The sequence below is a fragment of the Pezoporus occidentalis genome, unplaced genomic scaffold, assembly GCF_034315485.1.
Source record: "Pezoporus occidentalis ecotype Australia unplaced genomic scaffold, CSIRO_AGI_Poc_V1 ctg340, whole genome shotgun sequence".
Taxonomy (NCBI): domain Eukaryota; kingdom Metazoa; phylum Chordata; class Aves; order Psittaciformes; family Psittacidae; genus Pezoporus; species Pezoporus occidentalis.
Window position 1 is genome coordinate 243,133 of NW_026915377.1, and position 21,671 is coordinate 264,803.

General features: G+C 55.3%; 1 protein-coding gene across 2 annotated transcripts in view; it reads left to right on the forward strand.

The window, feature by feature from the left end:
* Positions 1-4,099: 4,099 nt before the first annotated feature.
* The window catches only part of HIP1 (huntingtin interacting protein 1), a 41,112-nt gene continuing 23,540 nt past the window's right edge, over positions 4,100-21,671 (forward strand). For both annotated transcript variants that reach the window (XM_062629725.1, XM_062629726.1), the window contains exon 1: positions 4,100-4,305. In XM_062629725.1, coding sequence (XP_062485709.1) covers positions 4,189-4,305 — 117 coding nt within the window. In that variant the 5' untranslated portion in view covers positions 4,100-4,188. The remainder of the gene's footprint in view (positions 4,306-21,671) is intronic.

Here is a 21,671-nt window from a genome sequence, read left to right on the forward strand (position 1 = left end):
GGATCCAACGATGAAAATCTCCCCCACACCCCACCCCTGCACCCCCATGCACGCTACTGCCAGGGCAACGTGCTGCCCCGGGTGCTCTTTGCTTTGCCAGAGACCCTCCTGTGGGTCCGGGCCACCCCATGTACCCCAGACCCTGCCCGCCCCCAGCACCAGAGCGGCATGTTGGCACATAGGATGTTTTTGTTGCAGGGTCTGAGCGAACAGCCCTGTCACCAGGGCAGGGTTGTATTTGTGGCTGCAGGACTGCAACTGAGGAAGGCTTCACAGCGCCCTCCGCCTGCGTGGCTTTCCAGGAGACCTGCCCTCCACGGGCACCTCATCTGCTTGGGTGGGCTCCGAGGTTTATGCCCCGGGGTGCCTAAAAGGATGACTGGAGAGGATCCACTTGGGAGCTCACCTCCCGAAGGTAAAAGAGAGCAAGATCTTTGCACAGAGCCCTGTGCCCGCCTGCTCCGAGCAGCCAGCTGGGTAACAGAGGAGGACTGTGGCACTCTGTGCCTCTATTTTCTTGCTGAAACAAGGGGGATCTGTGCTCGCCCTGAGCCCGAGCCAGGCTATGGGAGGGTAAGGAGGGCTGCAGCAGCACCCTGGGACTCTCCCAGCTCTGCCTGGGGATAGGGGTTGGAGAGGGGCCCTCCAGCCCCCCACCCTGGGAAAGGAGCATCCCTCCACCCTGACTGTGGCCCACAGCCCCTGCAGCCCCTTCAGCCCCCCTCCTCCCACCTCTTCTCTTCTGCTGGCAGCTCCTTTGAGACGAGACCAAGCTGAGACACAACCTCCTGGCAGAGAGGGAGGATGGGAGCGAGCAGCAAGGGAAGGCTGCCCTGCAGAGCCCCACAGCTGGGGACAGACCAGCCCAGCCGGCGACAGTGCCTGATGGGTATCACTTGGTGTCCCGAAGGGAAGGAGAGAGGGGTCACAGCACCCTCCCCATCTCCTAGCAGACAACATACCTGTGGTCTCCAGCCTGCAGAAGATAACTCGGGTGCAGAAACCCAGGTTGCTACTGAAAGCAAGGAAGGTGACCATGCTCCATGGCCCAAGCCAAGGACTCCTGCCCCCAAAATGGGAAAGCATCTGTAGCAGGTGGGTGGCACTGGGAAGGACAGTGCCTGTCCCCACGTAGACCAGACACCCCCATGACAGGCTCTTCCCTCACCCTTTGCTTCCACGGTGCAGTCCAGCCTCTTAGACAGGAGCAAGGACAGAGCACCTGAGCAGATGAAAGTTATAGAGACTACCATCAATAGACAGAAACCGACTTGGATCTGTGGTGATTTTGACCCTTTCAAAAAAAGACCCCTTGGCACAATGGGCAGGTCTGAGGAGAGCTGTGCGTCCTTCTTGGGATCCCCCACCTCCCTCAGGGGGTGAGGCTGCAGTGGTGGAAGGTAAGGCAGCACCCTGCTCCCCTAGTGCAGCTGAATGCCAAAAGTTGGCCCTTTTTTGTTGGGGCAAAGCCAGCCATGGCTTCCAGAAAGGACCTGCAGAGTGAGAGGAGCTGTGCCCAACCTGCTTTCCCTCCACCCTGCTCACTGCTAGCCCTTCCCTGTCATCTCCCCATGGTACCTGGTGTAGAGGGGCAGCCCGGTACCTTCTCCTCTCCCAGAGCATATCTCAACGTGTCTCAAAACAAGACAACCTCTTCTACTGGAAAGCAGCCCCCCAAATCCCTGCAGAGCAGCTGAGCCTGGGCCAGAGCCCCAAGGCACAACCCCACAGAGCCACTGTGGGATTGGGCCAGCCCAGGGTGCTCTGACTTGTGGGCTGGATCCCACCTCCATCCTGTCATAGCCCCTGTGTAGAAACAGCTGTTCCACAACCAGCCGCCTTCCTCCACTCCTGCCCAGGCAAGAGGAGCCTCTCAGTTGCCCAGCCCAGGCTCAAAACGCCCTGGCTGTGGAGGAAGAGGATGTGGCTCTGCTCTTCAGTAAGGGAGAAAGCTAACCCAGGTCTCAGTCCAGTGGTCGCTTGCCCTGGGGCAGAGGTCCAGACCTCCTGGATCCAGGCCTGCGCCCTGAAGAGGAAGGCTTTGAGCCTCCCTGCTCTGTCCCTCTGCAGGAGCAGGAGGCTTTGAGCCAGGTAGAGGTGTGGGAGGCAGATGACAAGGACCTTGCTGTCCTCCATCAAATGCCCTCCTCTGTTCTTTCTCACCTCCGTCTCCATTTGGCAATGACTTCATTTTTTTTCAATTATTAAACACCTTGCTGCAATAGTGGCTGGATTAAATCCATTAAACCTCCTCTGGGACCAGCCCCAACGGAAGAGGCAGGTTTCCAGAAAGTACATTAGAGAGAAGGCAGACAGGGAGACGAGACAAGCTGGAGGTGGCCTCACTGAACAGTGGAGCCTGCTTCCCGTCAGCCATGCACTTGATAACCCCAGCACAGCCATAAGCGGGGCTGGCATGGCAAATGTTTTGACTGAAAAATAAGCCACAGAAGTGAGTTATGTATGGAGAATGATTTAATGGCTTGCACAAGAGCTCCTGACAGCCCACATGCTCAGCAATCCTTCCCAGGTTGCCCCATCACCCCTAGCAGCAGCAGGGAGGGTAGTTCTCCACAGATGTTCCCCACCAGTGCTGGCAAGGCCACTGGTTTTGTATGTCCTGCTTTAAGGATGCAGGAGGACAGCACAGCCCTTTTGCCATCACTAACTGGGAGCAGACCCAGAGAGTTTTCAGTCTTTTTGCAAATACACTGAGTTTTCTGAATTTTGCAGAAATGTTCCAAGTTCTGGCAAAGGTCCCAGTGAGAAATTCACCTCCAGAGCGGGATGGGATTCCTGGTCAGAACTACAGGAGCTGGCACAGCTAGCAATTCACTGAGTTGAAAGAAGGCAGAGATAAGGTCCCAGCCCAAAGCTCTGCTAAGTGAAGGGACCAGAGAATCAGTTTATGCAAAGCACAGCTTAGCATCGATCTGCCAGCTGCTCAGGGGATGCAAAAACCTTTTCCTGCTTCTTTCCTTGTTTTTCAAACATGTGTAACCAATTTTCGCCTCTGCCAGTGGTAGCACAGAAATGACCCATCCTTCTTGCTGCTGTCTGCCCGACTGCACACCACACCAGAGCGCCTCATCCACAGCCAGGATGACACGAAAGAGGAAGGCCCACATAACTCTCCACAGGCTGCCGGCCACCCTGTCCACACCAACAGCCCAGGAGGGCCTCCTGCTCCCCTCCTCCCTGCCCCAGGCAGGGCTGCAAAGCCCCAGACTACTCAAGGCCAGGCTGGACGGGGCTTGTCGAAACCTGCGCTAGTGGAAGGTGTCCCTGCCCGCGGCAGGGGTTGGAACCAGGTAAGCTTTAAGGTCCTGTGCAACCCAAACCGGTCAGTGGTTCCGTGAATGCACCCATTCGTGAAGCGAAGCTTGGGAAAATGCCGCAACACAGGATGCCAGGAGCGCAGCTCAGCCCTCACGGTGCACGCGGGGTCCTGAGCCCGGGGAGAGGCAAGAAGGCGGCGGGACGATGGAAGGATGGGCTGCCCTGGGCAGGCTGCGGAGCACCGCTGCCGCATGCCACTGCGGGGCCGGAGCAGGGCTTGAGCACAGCAGGAGCCGCGCAGGCCGCACGTTGGGGCTGTGGGACCCCCGAGGCCACGCCCGGGCAGGCTCCAGCCGCGCCGCGCGCCCCGAGCCCCAAGGGGCTCGCTCAGTCCCGGGGCTGAGCCGGAACCGCGGCCTCACCGCCCCGCGGTCCGGCCCGAACCCCCGCTGCGGAGCGGAAGGGGCGGTGCCCCCCGGCACAGCAGGATGGGCCGGGCCGGGCCGAGCCGGGCCGAGCCGAGCCGAGCCGAGCCGAGCCGAGCCGAGCCGAGCCGAGCCGAGCCGAGCCGAGCCGAGGCGCGCTGCGGGCGGGGCCGTCCTTTAGGGGCGGGAGCCGGCGTTGAGCGGCGTCTGACGGCGCCAATGAGCTCGGCACAGGTCACGTGAGCGGGAGCCGGGCTGGCTCTCCCGGGGGCTCAACCCCGAGTGGCAGCGCTGGTGGCCAATGAGAGCGAGCGGGCGGGACGGAGGGCGGAGCCACGCGGCCGAGGCGGTGTAGGCAGGGCGCGCCCGCACGTGAGTGGCAGGTGGGCGGGCCAATGGCGCGGGGTCCGGCCAGCGGCGGCGCCGAGCGGAGCGGAGCCGAGGGGTGGCGAGGGCGCGGCGCGGCCGGGGCGGCGGCGGGGCCATGGACCGCGTGAGCAGCTCCATGAAGCAGGTGTCCAACCCGCTGCCCAAGGTGCTGGGCCGGCGGGCGGGCGGCGGCGGGCTGGAGGCGGAGAGGGAGAGCTTCGAGCGTGCCCAGGTACGGGGTGGGGCCGAGCGCGGGGGGCGGGGCCAGCAGGTAACTGGAGCCGGTCTAGTGCCCCGCGGGGGGCGGGGTCAGCGAGGAGGAGCCGCAAGGGGCGGGGCTAGCGCGAGCTGGCCGCCAGGAAGGGGTTGCCACAAGTGGGCGGGGCTTGGCCGGTGGGCGGGGCCGCCCAGGTGCGCTGTGCAGGCTTCAGTGGGCGGGGCTCTCCCAGGTAAGGGAGGTGCTGGGGGCGGGGCTGCCTGGCTCCGCCCCCCCGCGGACGCGGGCCCGCTGCCATGGCTGCCAGGGAGGGTCAGCGCTGGCCCGGCTGCGGCGAGCATGGTTGGGGCCGGAGGCACGTACGGGCTGGCGGGGGTCGCTGCTGGGGCTCGGCCTGGAGCCCTGTAACCTGGAGCCCTGTAACCTGGAGCCCTGTAACCTGGAGCCCTGTAACCTGGAGCCCAGGCCTGTGCTCCATTTTGCGTCCTCTCGGAGCCACCCGGACAGCCTCTGCCTCCGCTGGCTGCAGGCTTCGCGGGGCGGTTCCGTGCGTGGTTTTTCGACCCTCTGAGTGCTGCTCTGGGACCCCCTGGAGTGCGCAGGGCGAGGGGCAGGGTCTGCCTTGCCCACGGCTCTGGGGCAGTGGTACCGAGGTGTGGAAAAGCACGTCCAGTTTGCTCCTTAGCAGCATCCGGAGTGTCTGGATGGGGCCCTTCTGTCTTTCACTTGTGTTTTCAATGATGGCTCGAGGTGGCAGAGCTGGGGGAGTAGAAGGGGTGTTTTAGGGGAAAACCTAGAGATTTAGGGAATGGATGTGCTTGGAAGCAACTGGGAAGCTGGGCAAGCCCCAGCTGGGGTGAGGAGTGGTGGATGGCAGCAGAAGAAGCTGGGGACAGCTCAGCCCTGTTTTGTGTCCAAGGCTGGAAAGTAAAGGTGAAGTGATGCTGGCCTGAACTCCTGCAGCAGAGGAACAGAAATAGGCAGGAGAGGGGCAGAGGTGGTGGCCAGCGGAATCAGCTGCTCTGGGAGCAGTAAGGGGGCAGTAAGGGGACAAGACCCAGATGAGACCAGAGTGGGAATGGCAAATGCATGATGGCTTGGTAATGAACATAAAGACAAATGAGACCAATCTGAGGGCCTCCTTTACAGAAGGAAAGACGTCAGGATTTAAGGGTTGATGTGAGACTGTGCCCAGGAGGTGTTCACAGAACCACAGGCTTTGGGTTGGAAAGAACCTTAAAGCTCATCCAGTTCCAACCCCTGCCATGGGCAGGGACCCCTTCCACTAGAGCAGCTTGCTCCAAGCCCCTGTGTCCAACCTGGCCTTGAACACTGCCAGGGATGGGGCAGCCACAGCTTCTCTGGGCACCCTGTGCCAGCGCCTCAGCACCCTCACAGGGAAGAGCTTCTGCCTAAGAGCTCATCTCAGTCTCCCCTCTGGCAGCTTAAAGCCGTTCCCCTTGGCCCTTGTTCAAAGCCCCTCTCAGGTTTTGTCATGGGCCCCCTTTAGGTACTGGATCTGTCCCTCAGGAATGTTGGGAGAAGACACTTCCTGTCTAACATTTATCCAGAAAATCGAAAAAAAATATGCACTTCATCTTCTTTGACTGCAATTTTTCTGAGAAAGTCATCAGGTAGCAAAGAGAAACGCGGTCTGCTTGGGTTGTCCATGGCCACCACCTTCTCTTGCATGTTTGCACACTGGGTTCTTAAACTTTGTGTTACCGCTGGACAAGTAAGAAAGGCACTTTATGACTCACAAAGTACCCTGGAAAGACATATTTGTAGCAGAAGGTTTTTAAGTACTCGTCCTTGAGCCCTCTCACCACTATATCTCATGGGCTGGAAAGCTGTTTTCCTTCTGCTGCTGCTGCTGGAGGTGCCCTCACAAAAACCAAGTGTACAGACACCATGCAGAGGAAAAAAATGTATCTGGCACAAAGTGATGTCAAATGAAATGGGCTGTTGGGTTTTTTTCCTTCCCCAGTGTGGTTAGTAAATCCTTTTGATGTGGGAACCAGCATTTTTCATAACTAAATACAGGTTGAAAGCAGCTTTGAGCCCATCCTCATCCCTGCAATGGGCTGGGCCACCTTCAAGGCACAGTTGCAACCCAACTGCCACCATCAATGCAATTAATCCTTTTCCTCCATTGTTTACCTAATGGGGAATATGGCACCATATCTGCCCTCCACAGCAGCCGCACTGGTTTCAGACCAGCTCCAGCTCCAACTGGCAGTCACAGAGGAAATACCATTTTACTACTGAAAAAAATAATTTTTGTGGTTCTGATGCTGCAGCCACCAGCAGCTTTGCCAAGAACTTCAGTTCTTACACAGGAAATGAGGCTCCTTTGAAAGCACCAGAGTGGGGATATATATATATATATATACATATATATAGCTTCTCTGAAAAGATATTTAAAGAAACATATTGACACTAGCAAGAACAGGAAAAAATAGCTCCTGGCTGTGGGGAGTGAGGGCTGAAGGCAGCTGAGCCCACCCTGGGGGAGTGGGTGATAATAGTGGATTAATTCACAGCTCTTTCATCTCCAGGAAAATGAGCTCCTGTGCCCTGTGCTGTGTGAACCCCCGTGCTTTCAGTCTCCTGTCTTTTAATTGGAATTAGAGGTGCCTGGGATTGAAAGCAGCTTCAGCAGCAAAGAAATGAGTCACCTCATCTCTTTTCAGCAGGTCCCTTTTAGGAACCTATTTCCATCTCCAGGGAAAGAAAATAGTTCTTCTTTTACCAGATTAGGGGCTGCTTTTCTTTTTAGGGCAATCTGGAGTGGAAGGGTTTGGGGGCTTTTTAAATATATGCAGAATATATATATGACAAGCTGAGAGAGCTGGGCTGGTTCAGCCTGGAGAAGAGAAGGTTCCTTAAGGGGAGACCTCAGAGCAGCTCCAGTGCCTGAAGGGGCTACAGGAAAGCTGGAGAGGGGCTTTGGACCAGGGCCTGAAATTTTGGCTGAAGATTGAGAAACCAAGGATGTGAAGAAGGTGCCTGTTGCAGCTCACAGCACATGGGTGTGACATGGGGCCAGGCTGAGCATCGTCTGCTGCAGCACCATCCAGCACGCAGGTACCCCAGTGCCTGCGCATCAATACCCCATCGCCTGCATCACTCCAGTGCTGTTGTGGCTGGAGGACTGGAATGGCTGCCCCAGCCCATGCACAGGTCCTGAGCTCAACAGGCACCCAGCTCCTCAGACCCCTGTATTTCTGAGCTAGAAAACTGAATGTATTTGTAACTCGAAGCAGGAAAGACCAAGAGCAGTGGATAAAGCCAGAGGATGCTGCGTCTTTGCAGGCTTGTTCTTGCACAAACCTGACACTTCAATTTCAAAAAAAAAAAAAAAAAAGGTTATTTTTTATAAAGAAATAGGTTTTAATTCAGAATATTGACATCTATGTTTTAAAAAACATACTCTGCTGGGAGGGCTGGTGAGGATGGCTCAGGGACATCCCGGTGCAGGCAGGAGAAGCTTTGCAGGCAGCCCCGTGGCTCAGCCTTGGACTGGTGCTGGCATGGGGGTACAGAGAATCAACTTAAATTCCTTCTGTCCTGAAGAGATTCAGTCTCTCCCTGCTTTCCCCTGGGGTGACCCATGCTGGGGCGTTTGGGACGGGAAAGCAGCACTCAGTCACAGCGCTGCACGGGGGCTGGATCCTGGCCCCAATCTCTGCCACCAGCTTGGCTGATTCATTTGACACAGTCACCAAACTTCCTGGGGACAGGCTGTTCCCTGTGACAGCAACCAGCAGCGCAGGCGGTGCTAGCCCGGATGCAAGTCCCAGCTCCTGGCTGGACTAATTACACATTGCATGCTGTTCCAGGCTGATCACAGCAGAGGGAAAATGATCCTGGTCCACATGCAGAAGGTGAAGTTACTTACTCAAAGGGATATACAGACATTTAATATTGTATGATGGGCTCACAGTGGTTTGGTTGGAAGGGATCATAGAATCATAGGATGGTTTGGGTTGGAAAGGACCTTAAGATCATCCAGTTCCAAACCCCTGCCATGGTCAGGGACACCTCCCGCTAAACCATGTCACCCAAGGCTCTGTCCAGCCTGACCTTGAATACTGCCAGAGATGGAGCATTTACCACTTCTCTGGGCAACCTGTTCCAGTGCCTCAGCACCCTCACAGTAAAGAACTTCTTCCTTATATCCAACCTGAACTTCGCCTGTTTAAGTTTAGACCCATTTCCCCTTGTTCTGTTGCTACAGTTGGAGATGCTTGATCCTTGAGGTCCCTTTTAACCTGGTATGCTGTGATTCTAAGAAAGGGTAGATTCAGACTAGATAAAAGGAAGAAGTTTTTTATGACGACAGTGGCAAGCCACTGGCACAGGGTGCCCAGAGAAGCTGTGGCTGCCCCATCCCTGGCAGTGTTCAAGGCCAGGTTGGATACAAGGGCTTGGAGCAAGCTGCTGTAGTTAGTGGAAGGTGTCCCTGCCCATGGCAGGGGGTTGGAACTGAAGGAGCTTTCCAGGTGTCCTCCAACACAAAGTGTTTTATGATTCTGTGTGGAATCCACAGCTTCTCCGGGCAACCTGTGCCAGTGTCTCAACCACCCTCACTGTAAAACTTTTCTTGCCTATGTCCTGTTTCACACCCATGTTCCATTTAAAACTGTTTCTTAGCACACAGGGGTTCCTTTTGTAACCACAGAATTTCAGTTCCTTCTTTGGTGGGATATCTCTCCAGCTTGACATCATGCTAATGGAGAGCACATCATGTGGGTTGGTTGTGGTCATGGTTGGTGTTTTACCGCAAGGATGGGCTTAGCCTTGTGGCTGCTGCAGGTTATAGCCCTGGCCATGGCTTGCTACATCTTCAGACCAGCACAGAAGTGACCCTGGGTGGTCCCCATCCCCACCGCAGGATCTGAGGTGGGTACGTCCTTCACTGTGTCTTGGAGTCTGTGCCCTCTCACAGGGCTCGGTGCTCACTTGCTGATTCCTTCTCGCCCTGCCCTTGCCAGCTGTGCTGGTTTGGTGCTCAGACCAGCAGATGCCATTGCATTCTGTGTTCCTGCCAATGCAAAGAGCATCAGTGCGGTGGCTGCAAAAAGTTGTGTTACTGAGAAACCAGGTGGCTCTAGAGCTCATTCAGTTTTATGCAGCTCAGAGTGCAGTTACCAGAATTTTTTATAGCTTGCTCATGAAACTCAGGCTGTGAGGTGACCAGAGCTGCCCAGATGTGCCATACGTGAGTCTTGGGGTGAAGAAGACTCTTCGTTACTTGGCTGTCGATCAATCTAACAAAACTCTGCTAAGCACGCCTACAGATCAGTTTACTGAAGCTGTGGTTACTTTATTCCAGGATTTTCATGATTTTATACACTGCTTTTACCTAGTGTGTCTGGTAACCAGTTTGCTGTGTTTACAATAAATCCCAATTTAATAGCATCCTGTGCCCTTCCCAGGTGGGTTTTTGGTCCTCCTGCTCCAAATGCTGCATCAAAAGCTGCTGGCAGCTGGGTTTCTGCTCCCTCAGGAGTCTGCTGTAGTCCCACATTCACCACCCAGCTTTGTACCATGTTCACCCTTTACCCAGCGGCCAGTTCCTATGTCAGTTGTGCTGCTTGTCTGCTGCTGCTGAGGAGGGCAGGTTAAATACTGACTGTGCAGAAAAGAGACAAGTTGCAGCGAACAAAGGAACCCTTGGGGAGAACGGGCTTCTTGTGCCAGGGCCAGGCTGGAGACTTGCTGGTTATCGTTACCATTTGTCTCTTTTGTTCCATGTGAGCAGTTCATGGCATTGTGTTTTATTTTAATGAGCAGATGCTGGCTGGAACCTGGTGTTTTCCAGTCATTGTGTTCACATGGAAGTAAACAAGAGCACAGGGTTTCTTAAGCACAAATAGCGTTGCAAGGTGCGTGTGCCAGAACATCAGGGACACCCAGGAATTGACTCTCCTCCTCCTGAGAGCCCAGAAAAGAGGTAGTGCTTAGACCTCACCAGTAGACCTCACTGATCTAGTGATGTGTGTCCTGAGACAGAGCCCTCAGCAGGCAGCATTCCTCCAGGATCAGGCGTCCAGGCGTGGGAGGGTTCTGGGTACGGTTGCAAAGAGCCATTTGCAATTTCTTCACAAAGCAAGATGTGTCCCTCAGGTGCCCAGTCATCTGCTGGTGACGGTCACTGCTCATCCAGGCATCGGCTAAATGCAATCTCTGCAGTCCACCGAATCAAGCACTGTCTTCTGCATCCCAGTGGGTTTGGCAGCAGGTCACGCTGGTGCTTGCCCTCACCCTTGCTGGTCCGTGGGCATCATGGTTGTTTCTTTCCTCCAGAACCCATGGTTACTGCATGCACCAAGTGTGCTGTCTTCAGGTTGCTCCTTGTGGGCCACCCAGTCCGGACCTATAGTGCTCAGAACTGCTCACAACAGAAGTCTCTCACCATGAGTTAGTGGTGTGCAAAAATTTCCCAAGGTCTTAAGGCAATGGTGAAATGGAGACAGGGGGATTGCCTTCTGTGTCAGTGTAGGCAAGGAATGGCTCCCCCAGAAGAGATGATGACTTCTGCACTGAACAAATCAATGAAGCCATTCAAGAAGTCATCTTTTCTAGTGGATGCATTCACAGACTGTTACCGGTTGGAGACCTTGTTTGGCTGGTTTTCCCAGCCAGAAAGACTGCACTTCACAAGTGGGAATGTAATGTTCTGACTGTCAGCAAGGTTTGGCTGCTTCCACACTTGCCTGGAGACGTCTAGGGTGGGAATTTCTGAGTTTCTGAGTTTTATGGTCTCATTCTGTTGCCTGGAACTTCCGTGATCCAGGCTGTCTTCCTAAGATGTTGGATCGGGTGAGGCAACCCCTTCAGCAGCCAGCCTGAACAGCAGGAAGCTGCAAGTTGGTGTGGCTTGTTCCTCCCCATGGTCCCAGGGCTCACTTCATGCTCACTCTGGTACCTGCCACAGATGTACCCGTGCCTCTCCCAAGCACAGAGCATATCGTTGCTTATGTTGGGCTCGTGTTGGAGTAGGGAGGGTCACGCAGAGCATGGCATGAAGCTGGACCTTCACCTCCTTGTGCAGGAGGGGTGAAGGACGGGGGGATGACTTGGAACGTGGCACAGTCAACATTGCAGTGAGTGGGATCCAGCCTGGAGTTCCTGTCATGCCCCACAGCACTCCCTCCATGTGTGGGCACCTCAAAAGGTGATGTTAGCTGAGGACTGGGTTGAGCAAGACCCATCTCCGGGCTTCTCTCATCTCCTGGTGAGATGCTCTTGGCCTCAAGAGGAGGACACGCTCCTCTCTTGTTTGTCTTCCCGGCTACTGCAGTCCAACTCCAGCTCTTTTTATAGGTCGGAAAGAAGTGCCTTGAGTTTCTGAGTCGTCTGGGAGGCCAAGCACACAGGGAGGGGTCACAGCTAGAAATAGGGCTGCTGCATTCCAGTTTTATTATTTTTTTATCTGGGATGTCTAAGTTTGACGAGTCCTGTTGCTGCAAGCAATGAGCTGGGAACCATGTCCTGCATTTTTTCCACTCAGTTTGGGTCTTCTTTCTCCTTTGCCTTATTCCCAGTGCCCTCACACCAGCCGTTGTACCTCCATAAGATGGCTTTCCCAAGGAATGAGGTCTGGCACCTCAGCCTGTAGTTTCTGTAACCCCCGGGTATCAAAACTCGGCACAGCCGGTTTGCCAGCAGTGCTGGCGGCACTGGCCGAAGCTGCAGAAATGAATCATGTCTGGGAGGTGGAGCAGTGATTAGTGTTTGCTAAAGCTGCTGGGTGGCGAGCAAAGAGCTCACACAAGATGTTCAGCAATTTCTGCCCACTGGGAGGGAAGCAAAGCTTTGTCTGCTGCACAGACGTGAATGAATGAGAGCAGAAAAGAAGAGGACAATTTGTTTGACAAAGCCCTTGGCTTTCAGACCCTTAAAATTAGCTGGGGTTTTGGCTGTGGTACAAAGCCAGGGTAGGGACACCTGTGAGCACCGTGCATAACCATGGCGAGAGCTTCTTATTCTTGCCCTAGCTATTTCCATCTTTTCCAGGCCTGGAGGGTAGGAAAGACTTGTGCTCAGCTCCTTATGACTGCCCCACGTCATGACTGCACTACTGGAGGCTGCGATGGCTGGGTGCTCCCAGCAGCCTGGGTGCTCCTGCACGTGGCTGTCTGCTTTTCACCTGCAGTGTTTCCTGGACCTGGTGTTTAGTTGCAATATGCTCTTCTTGCAGGTCACAGCGTCGTGCAAATTCTCACTAGTCCTCACTGTGTGGATTTCTCTTTCTCAGTGTCTCACCAGTGGGTATGGCATGGGAACAGTCACGGCAGCTGAGCTGTGTTCAGGGCTCTGGCATGTTTCTGGTAATATCAGTCAATATCAGACCAGTCAGTCTGGTAATTATCAGTCATAGAACCATGGAAGGTGTCCCTGCCTGTGGCAGGAGGCTGGAACTGGATGAGCTTTCAAGGTCCTTTCCAGTACAAATCATCCCAACATTCTGTTTCTATGATTTTTCAGTTATAGATCCATCAGGGAACATCCCTTGTTCCTCCTCTGTCCCATTCTGCTCCTCTGTCCCATTCTGCTCCTCTGCCCCATTCTGCTCCTCTGCATGAGGAATGGACACCTGAGCCAGAGATCCCCGGGGGATGGATGTAGAGCTCCATTCTGCTCCAGCACAGGCAGCCTTCTGTTGCGACAGGGTTAGATCCTATGTATTAAGTATACATAGCTTAGGTCCTGTGTATTTGTTAAGCCAGTATTTATTAATTATAAAGGTTATAATTCCCAGCAGCAGAGATTTGGATGCTGGGGGTGAGCTGTTTCCTTGCTGGGGCAGAGGGGAGCAGGTTCAGCCCTGGGGTATCATCCTGGCACTGCTCACCTGTGAGGGGATGCTGACCAGTGAATGGACAATGTCATTTTATCTGTCATTTGGACATCAGCTCATTTCCTCCACCAGTTCCCCCTGGGCTGAAATGGGCACTTTGTTGGGTCTGGTGGGAGGGGACGAGCCTGGTGCCCTTCACAAGACCATGGGCTGCAAACTGTAGCCCGCAGCACACCAGTGCTGCTGGGAAGAGGCTCTCCAGGAGGCGGGAGGTGAGCAGAGGTCTCAGCAGCTGGACTGGGGAGGCGACCTGGGATGCCAAAGAAAGCGGAAAAACCTCGGGGAGCCTCCGAGGCAGCGCTGCTGCAATCTGCTGCCGCCCACTGTGCTCTGACCGCTCCCTGCAACTGCGCCGTGCTTGAATATGAGCGTGCCCCGAGCTGGAAACGTGCCCGGGGCTGTAAATCCATTGCCTAATTCCTATAAATACTTGTGCTGCTGCCCATTAGTGGGAGACTGCAGCCCTCTGCGTCCCTCCAGCACCACCCTGCAGGCTACAGGTAGGGTCTGGCAGGGCTTGGGCAGCGCCTGGCCCTGCAGGGTGGGTTCCAGCCGCAGGGACAACGTTTGCTGTGGCATTTCCCAACCTATTGCATCAGGTGGTTTCATTTCAGCTGAGTTTGTTCTCTATTTGTTATGCAGATGCGCCAAAGCCATCAATATTTGGGCTTGCTGTAGGTGCTGAGGTGTGTGTCTGCATGGCAAGTCTGCCAGGAGCATCCCCTCATCTCCCTTCTCTGTCTTTTGGGTTTGGGTGGAAATAAAGCTCGAGAGAAGGTATGAGAAGGTCCTGGGAGGTAGGTGTGCAAGGTTTGGTTGGGCACCGAGTTGAAGTATCACACACATGACATTGTCACCAGGTCTGTGGGTCTCAATTCAAGTGGCAAACAAAAGCAGATAATTAATTACTCCTCTGATGGGGCAGTTTGAAGATCACCAAAGGCCGAGTTTTGGGGACCAAGCCCCCCACCAAAGGGAGGGGGCTCCATGTGCATTGGGGAAGGGAGGAGTTGCAGATACTGAAGGTATTTTGGCAACCTTTGCCTCCAGCCCCATGGGCACCAGACATGCTCCACATGAAGCTTCCAGGGCAGAATTTAGGGGCTTGAACAGGAAATAGGTGGGAGCTTTGTTTTATTGACCATCCTCTGAATCGTTGATGGCACTGATCCAGATAGAGGCTACAAAGTGGAGAAGTGTAGACAAAATTGGGGGCCGCTGATGGAGGCAAATGTCCGTATTGGTGCAGGAGGATGCTGGGGGCATCTATGCCCATAGCCCTCTGGGGCTCACAGGGAGGTGGGTGATGGAGGAGCTCTGGCAGCCCAGGGATCGCAAGGTGGCAGACATGGGAGTGGCAAACACAGTGCTGACAGTTGGGTAGCATGGTTGTGACCTTTGCTAACCCTGTGTCCTTCTGCTGGGCGTTTTGCTTATGTTGATGGTGTCAGCATCAGGCTTACAAACAGGAAATGACCATCTACAGCAGTGCATTGTGCATGTGTAAAGGAAGACAGATGGGGCCACAGGGGACACAGAAGAGATCTGCAAGTGATGAGCATGTGGTCATATACTTACTAGCGGAGGTTAAGTGTGCAGGTTTACATCCCACTGCTATGATTCACTTATGTGGCTACTGAAGGCTGTCCTTTTGCATCAAGGGCTGCACATAGTGCCTTTCCCATCTGTCATAGGATCATGGGCTCACAGGACAGTTTGGGTTGGAAGGTACCTTTCAGGGACACTTTCCACTAGAGCAGCTTGCTCCAAGCCCCAGCCAACCTGGCCTTGAACACTGCCAGGGCTGGGGCAGCCACAGCTTCTCTGGGCACCCTGTGCCAGTGCCTCAGCACCCTCATGGTACCACATTTCTCCCCTATGTCCAACCTCACCCCACCCTTGTCCAGTTTAAACCCATCGCCCCTTGTCCTGTCCCTGCAGGCCCTGCTCAAAAGTCTCCATCTTTCCTCTAAGCCTCCTTGAAGTCCTGAGCAGCCACAGGAAGGTCTCCCTGGAGCCGCCTCTTCTCTGGGCTGCACAACCCCAACTCCCTCCCCTTTCTCCACAGCAGAGCTCTCCCAGCCCTCGGGCCGTTTTGGAGGCTCCTCTGGACCCACCAGGTCCATGCATGTCTTGAGCTGGACGCAGAGCTCCAGGGGGTCTCAGGAGAGCAAAGCAGAGGAGGAGCATCCCCTGCCTCGACCTGCTGGTCACGCTGGTGGTGATGAGCCCAGGAGACACTTGGCTTTCTGGGCTGCAAGCGCACACTGCTGGGCCATGTCCTGGTTGTCACCCAACAGTATCTCTGAGTCCTTCTTCACAGGGCTGCTCTCCATCCATCCATCCATCCATCCATCCATCCATGCATCCATGCTTCCCTGCAGTCTGTGCTGGTACTGGGGATTGCCCTGACCCAGGCACTGGACCTTGCCCTTGGCCTGGTTGAACTTCATGAGGGTCACGCAGACCCACTCCTCCACCAGCCTGCCCAGGTCCCTCTCATGCCACCCTTCCCTCCAGCCCATCGACTGCACCACTGCACCGTGTCATCCTTTCTGTGGCTTCCTTGCCCTCCATGCCTGGTGGGGAACAAGAGTTTCTTGTGCTCCAGGTTTGGATGGGAGGATCTGCTTGGCTCCTCATAACAGGAGTGAGCAGGGCGGATGCTGCTCTCCCTGCCTCTCTTTCCCTCTTGCATTTTTAATCCCATCGGCTTTGCAGAGCTGCTCACAGAGCTCCTGCCAACCTCGGACCAGCCCCATCCACAGGCACTGTCTGAGCAACATTACACAAGGCTTGTGCAGCTGCTGTAACACTAACACTAGAGATTGAACACAGAGCTAAAAATAACAAATGATTGATCATGGCAGCTTGAACCCAGCTTGGTTGCGTTCTGAAAGAAAATCTGTATATTGACAACACAACAAAGCGGCTTCCTGTACAGACAGGAGAGAGAACGGAGCCAGGCCTCCTGCCCATGCTCTGGCCTCGGGCTGCCAGTAGCGCCAGCTTCATCCGTGTCTGTCTGTCCAGCTTCACCCACGTCCCTCCTTCCTGCAGGGACAGCACAGTTCTGCGCCCCGGGAGCTCATCATTTATGTTCTGCTGGAGCACAGTGATGTGGAAGGGCTGCTCTCCTCCCAGCACCCCATGCTGGTCCAGCCTGCAGTGGAGGGCCGGGGGAAGTCACAGCCCCTCGCTGCCAGCCCTGTGCTGCCCACTGCTGCCTGCGCTGCCAGCTCCGTGCCGACACAGGCCTGAAGTGTGGCTGCCAGCCCTGGACCCGTGCCCACTTTCTGATCTGCTTTTTCCTCTCTCTTTCACATGCCCAGGAAACTCTGGCATTACAAGGATTTGAACATGGCCTTGAGCTTTTTAAGCACTGCTCCGGAGCCGATATTCTTCCTAAATCAAGATTTGCAAAGGTATTTGGGCATTAGTCAGCCAGGGGGATTTCTAGAAGTATCAGAGCTCCCAAATACCCATTAAACCTGCCTCATGCGAGTGCAGATTTGGTGCTGAAAAGTAGCTGAATCACCAAGACTGATGATTTTGGGGATATTTTCTTCCATCACCAGTTTTAGTGTAAGAGGTTTCTGAAGGTTGTTCAATGCTGGATCCCTCCTGAAGAACGCAGTGGTGTGGGATTAGCCCAGAGGGGTTTTGCTGAATTTCAACTGAGTCTGGAGAAACTCATCACACCTTCAGCTTCTGCTGATGCAGCTGTTCCATCCCTGTATCTCCAGTAACCTGTGGGATGATGTGGGCTGTGCAGGTCTTGGCTCTGTTTTGGAAGGACATGGAGCAGTGCAGAGGATCGGTCAGGAAAGGATGATTCAACATCCCAGTGCAGCAGAAGGAAAAAGCCATTGCCACAAACAGCAATGGTGAGGTAGGTTTGTCCTCTAAATTTTCCCAGAGAAGCTGTGGCTGCCCCATCCCTGGCAGTGCTCAAGGCCAGGTTGGACACAGGGGCTTGGAGCAAGCTGCTCTAGTGGAAGGTGTCCCTGCCCGTGGCAGGGGTTGGAACTGGCTGAGCTTTAAGGTCCCTTCCAACCCAAACCACTGTGTGATGCTATGATTGGATATAAAATAAATAGTTTTCTAAGTGCTCATTGGTTTTCCCAATGAACCTGCTATTCTTCTTTATACCTAGAGCTCTGAAAACCCCATGATCCTAGGGATCCCGTATGAGAAGGATGCTCCAGCAGCATCCTGCACAGTTAAGGCATGGGGCAGGACTAGTTTATTATGAGCTAAGAGAGCTGCTCTTGGGAGGTGGGTTTAAACTGCTCGTACACTGCAGCAGCTGGAAAAAAATGCCATCCCCCAAGGAAAGTGAATTGAAGAGATTGAATGCAAGGGATGGTTTTAGAGCAGGGCTCCTGTTTGGTTCCTTCCCTTGGGGAAGACTTGGGGAATACAGAGAAGACAAAAGGGAGCACAGGTATTATTAGTCATCCAGGAGGGGGGCGGCTGCAGGGGAAGAAGGTTTAAAAGGCTTTGGAGTATTTTTAGACCTGGTAAAATGAACACTGTGGGGAGGGAGAGAGGTGAGGGGACCATCGTGGTCTGGACTACAGGTAGTGTCCCAGCAGCTCACAGGGGCTGCAGGAGGGCAGAGAGGGGCTCCTGGGTGGTGTGAAGACTCCAAGGCGCAAGCACTGGAGGAGGTTAAATCGAGCCAGGGGGAGGGAAGGGGGCTGATCCACCTCTACAGATCAGCCAGGAGGAGGATGAAGGCACTCAGGGGACAAGGTGAAGTGAGGGGCTGCCTCCCCCCTGCTTCTCCTGGGAAACAGCTCTCGCTTTGCCTTCTCTATTCCCTTCTGGAAAAGGTCCTTTCATCCCCCTGAGCCAGCAGGGCTGGTGCCCTGCTGTTTTTCAGCAGCCCCATCAGCACATTCTCCCTCTGCAATTGCCTTCATTCACAAGGTCATTCCCTCCATCCCAACCGGAGCACATCCTCTCCAAAGAGGCTTGCCGGAGCTGGTCCTCACAAGCTCATCCTGAATTGCTGGGTTGGGATGCAGCCCTGGAGAAGGTTGCTGGAGCCTGGATTGGGGCGTGTGGGTTCGCACACCCACCTGGGATGCTCGATACATACCCCTGCTCCTGCTGGAGCAGCATGGAGCAAGTCCACTTATTGCACAACCATGGGGCATTTGGGTACGTGAGTGAAGTGTGATAGATGTATATTGTACCTGTAGTAGATGAAGAGAACTGGAAGTGGAGCCTATGCTCCTGTAGCTGCACAGAGAAGCAGGTCAGCACCTTGGCGTCTTTACAGGAGCCCCTGGGAATAACCTGGGAGCACCATGAAGGGCAGGAGCATCTCTGTGCCCACACAACCATTTCTCCAGAGCGATGCCCTGAACTGCAGCACAGAACTCACCTGTAAAGCAAGAAGGGAATTCCCTTCACTCCAGTGCATGCCTGTAGAGGTGGGATTTGTCCTGTGGGTCACAGTGGCCCCTCCAGAGCCCTGGCATGGTCCTCTGCACTGCCAGGGTCCTGTGCACCACTGGCCCCCTCAGGGCTTTCAGCTCAGAGAGCGCAGCTTTCACTGCCACCGAGGAAATGTGGGGCTCCCTTTGCTCCAGGGGCCCTCTCTAAATTGCCTGCAAATTAATTTTCAAGTTTTATTCCAGAGCTGCCGTGGCTCTTGGTTTTGCCCTTTAGCTGAAGACCCCCTTCACCTTGACACCGGTGGACTTGGAGCTTTCTGCCTTTTCCCCAGGTGCTTCCTGGCGGCCTCCAAAGTCCAGGCTTTGCCAGCTGGAGCAGCTCAGCCTTTGGGACATACACAGCAGCGGCATACTTGCATGTCCCAGCTCTGCAGCATCCATAGGAGACAATCAGTAATGTCAATAACTGTCATCTCTCTGAACTGGCTTTAGCATCAGCTGAGGTGCTTAGTTCAGGGGTGAGCTGGTGTGAAAGTTTGATTTTGAAACGTAAGTTAATGATGACTTAATCTGTGGGATTAAGGAGGGATGTTGGGAACAAAAAGCCTGTATGTGGCAGGTGAGCAGCTTGGCATGGCTATTCGATGGTGTTACAGTGTCGGATGGGTCCTGCATCTCATCTCACAAGTCATCCAACTCCCATGCAGATGGCACTGTAGAGAAAGTCACATCCTGCCCTGGGGCTGGGTTTTTCTCCTGAGGATATTCCTTGGTTCTGGCTGTGCCTTGCAGGGGGTGTGCTGTCTGCATACCTGCCTGAAAGTCTCTTCATGTGAATGAAGCATTAAAACCTGATGACCAAGTGCTATTTGCAGGGCTGCAGCCTGGCCAGGCAGGACAGGACATCTGGGGCAGCAAGGCAGCAGTGATTGTGAGATGGGTTCAGGGCAATGTTAAACCCAGATAACAGTGAATTAATGAATTCCAGGATCCCGTTAAGTTAGGGGGAACCAGGTGGGGGCTGGGCTGCCTAGCGAGGACCCAAACTCCCAGTTGCCATGCCAAGAGCACGGCTGGAACTCATTTACTAAGGGGCTTTGCCATGCAGAGGGCACAAGCCCTGCTGCCCCCCACAGCTGTGGTGCTGGGCTCTGGGTTTCCTAGAATCATAGAAAGAAGGCTGGGTACAAGTTGCGTTGGTTGTAGATAATTCGGAGGTCTGACCCGTCCACTTCTGGGGGCTGTCCTGGGGACACTGGGGTTGGTGATTCCTGTGGCCAGTACAGCAGAGACAGTGCCTGCTGTGCACATGAGCTGTCAGACCTGTTGGGATAGGGGCTGTCAAGCCCCCTTATGCCTGGCATGATGATGGGGCAGGCATCAACTGCCAGAGGGGAGACTGAGATGAGCTCTTAGGCAGAAGCTCTTCCCTGTGAGGGTGCTGAGGCGCTGGCACAGGGTGCCCAGAGAAGCTGTGGCTGCCCCATCCCTGGCAGTGTTCAAGGCCAGGTTGGACACAGGGGCTTGGAGCAAGGTGCTCCAGTGGAAGGTGTCCCTGCCTGTGGCAGGGGTTGGGGCTGGAGGAGCTTTAACATCCCTTCAACCCAAACCAGTCTACACGTATCTGATTTTATGATCATGCCGCTGCTTAAAACCATCTGGTCCAGCAAAACCCCAAAGAGCTGCGTCCCCACAGTGCTGCTGAGCACCACATCCTGCCATCCGCCCCAGGAACCACAGCACAGGCTTTAACAGCCACATGAGGAAAACACAACCTGGGTTTTGGCCCTAAAAGCTGCTCCATCCCCCCCAGGCTGGGATGAATGGAGGGGTGTCGGGTGCTGGCCATGCTCCGTCCCCACAGAATATGGGATCCCGTTATCTTACTAAGAGTGGCCAAGTCTCAATCCTGAAGTAAGTGGCTGAGCTGTCACTAGACTGTGCTAATCCCAGAGGATTAGCACACCCGGCCAGGGCCAGCACCACAGGAGCATTTCTTCCTTGGGGCTGGGAAGCTTCTTCACCTTCAGCCACAGGGCAGCCGTGATACTTCTGCCTGCTGTGGGATTGCTTTTAGGGGTGTGCAGAATAGCAGGAGAATCGTTTGTGTTTTTGTGCCTCCCATCAGAAGATGCAGAAAGTGCTTCTTGAGCGCGGGTAGAAACTGGGGAAAAACCCAAACTGCTCCTGCCTGGGAGCTGGCCTGTCCCACAGAAGGCATTGGAGCAGCCATGCTGGCCTGGGAACCACAGACTGAGACGAGGGGTCTTGATACTGCACCAGTTTAATTGCTTTTGTTGCTAGAGCCAAGACGGCTGTGTGGCCTCCTGTGCAAGGCGGGTCACTGCCAGACCTTCCTCAGGTGCAGCTTCCCCCTGCCCAGGGACAGAGATGGCGCAGGTGGGGCTTGAGGATGCGGCAGGGGATGGGGCAGGGAGTCTGTTAATGGGGCAGGGAGCCTGGCAGTGGGGTCAGGAGTCTGGCAAGGAGTTGGGCAGGGGCTCGGGCAGCAGGGCAGGGGATGGGCAGGGGATGGGGCAGGGGATGGACAAGGGATGGGGCAGCGGATGGGGCAGGGGATGCGCAGGGGATGCGCAGGGGATGGGGCAGGGGATGGGGCAGGGGATGGGGCAGGGGATGCGCAGGGGATGGGGCAGGGGATGCGCAGGGGATGGGGCAGGGGATGGGGCAGGGGATGCGCAGGGGATGGGGCAGGGGATGGGGCAGGGGATGCGCAGGGGATGGGGCAGGGCATGGGGCAGGGGATGGGGCAGGGGATGCGCAGGGGATGGGGCAGGGCAGGGGATGGGGCAGGGGATGGAGCAGGGGATGGGGCAGGGGATGGGGCAGGGGATGCGCAGGGGATGGGGCAGGGGATGCGCAGGGGATGGGGCAGGGGATGGGGCAGGGGATGCGCAGGGGATGGGGCAGGGGATGCGCAGGGGATGGGGCAGGGGATGGGGCAGGGGATGTGCAGGGGATGCGCAGGGGATGCGCAGGGCATGGGGCAGGGGATGCGCAGGGGATGGGGCAGGGCATGGGGCACTGTTCTGTCCGCAGCCCACCGCCAGCCCCGCGCTTCAGGCGCCCGCTTCCGCCCCGCC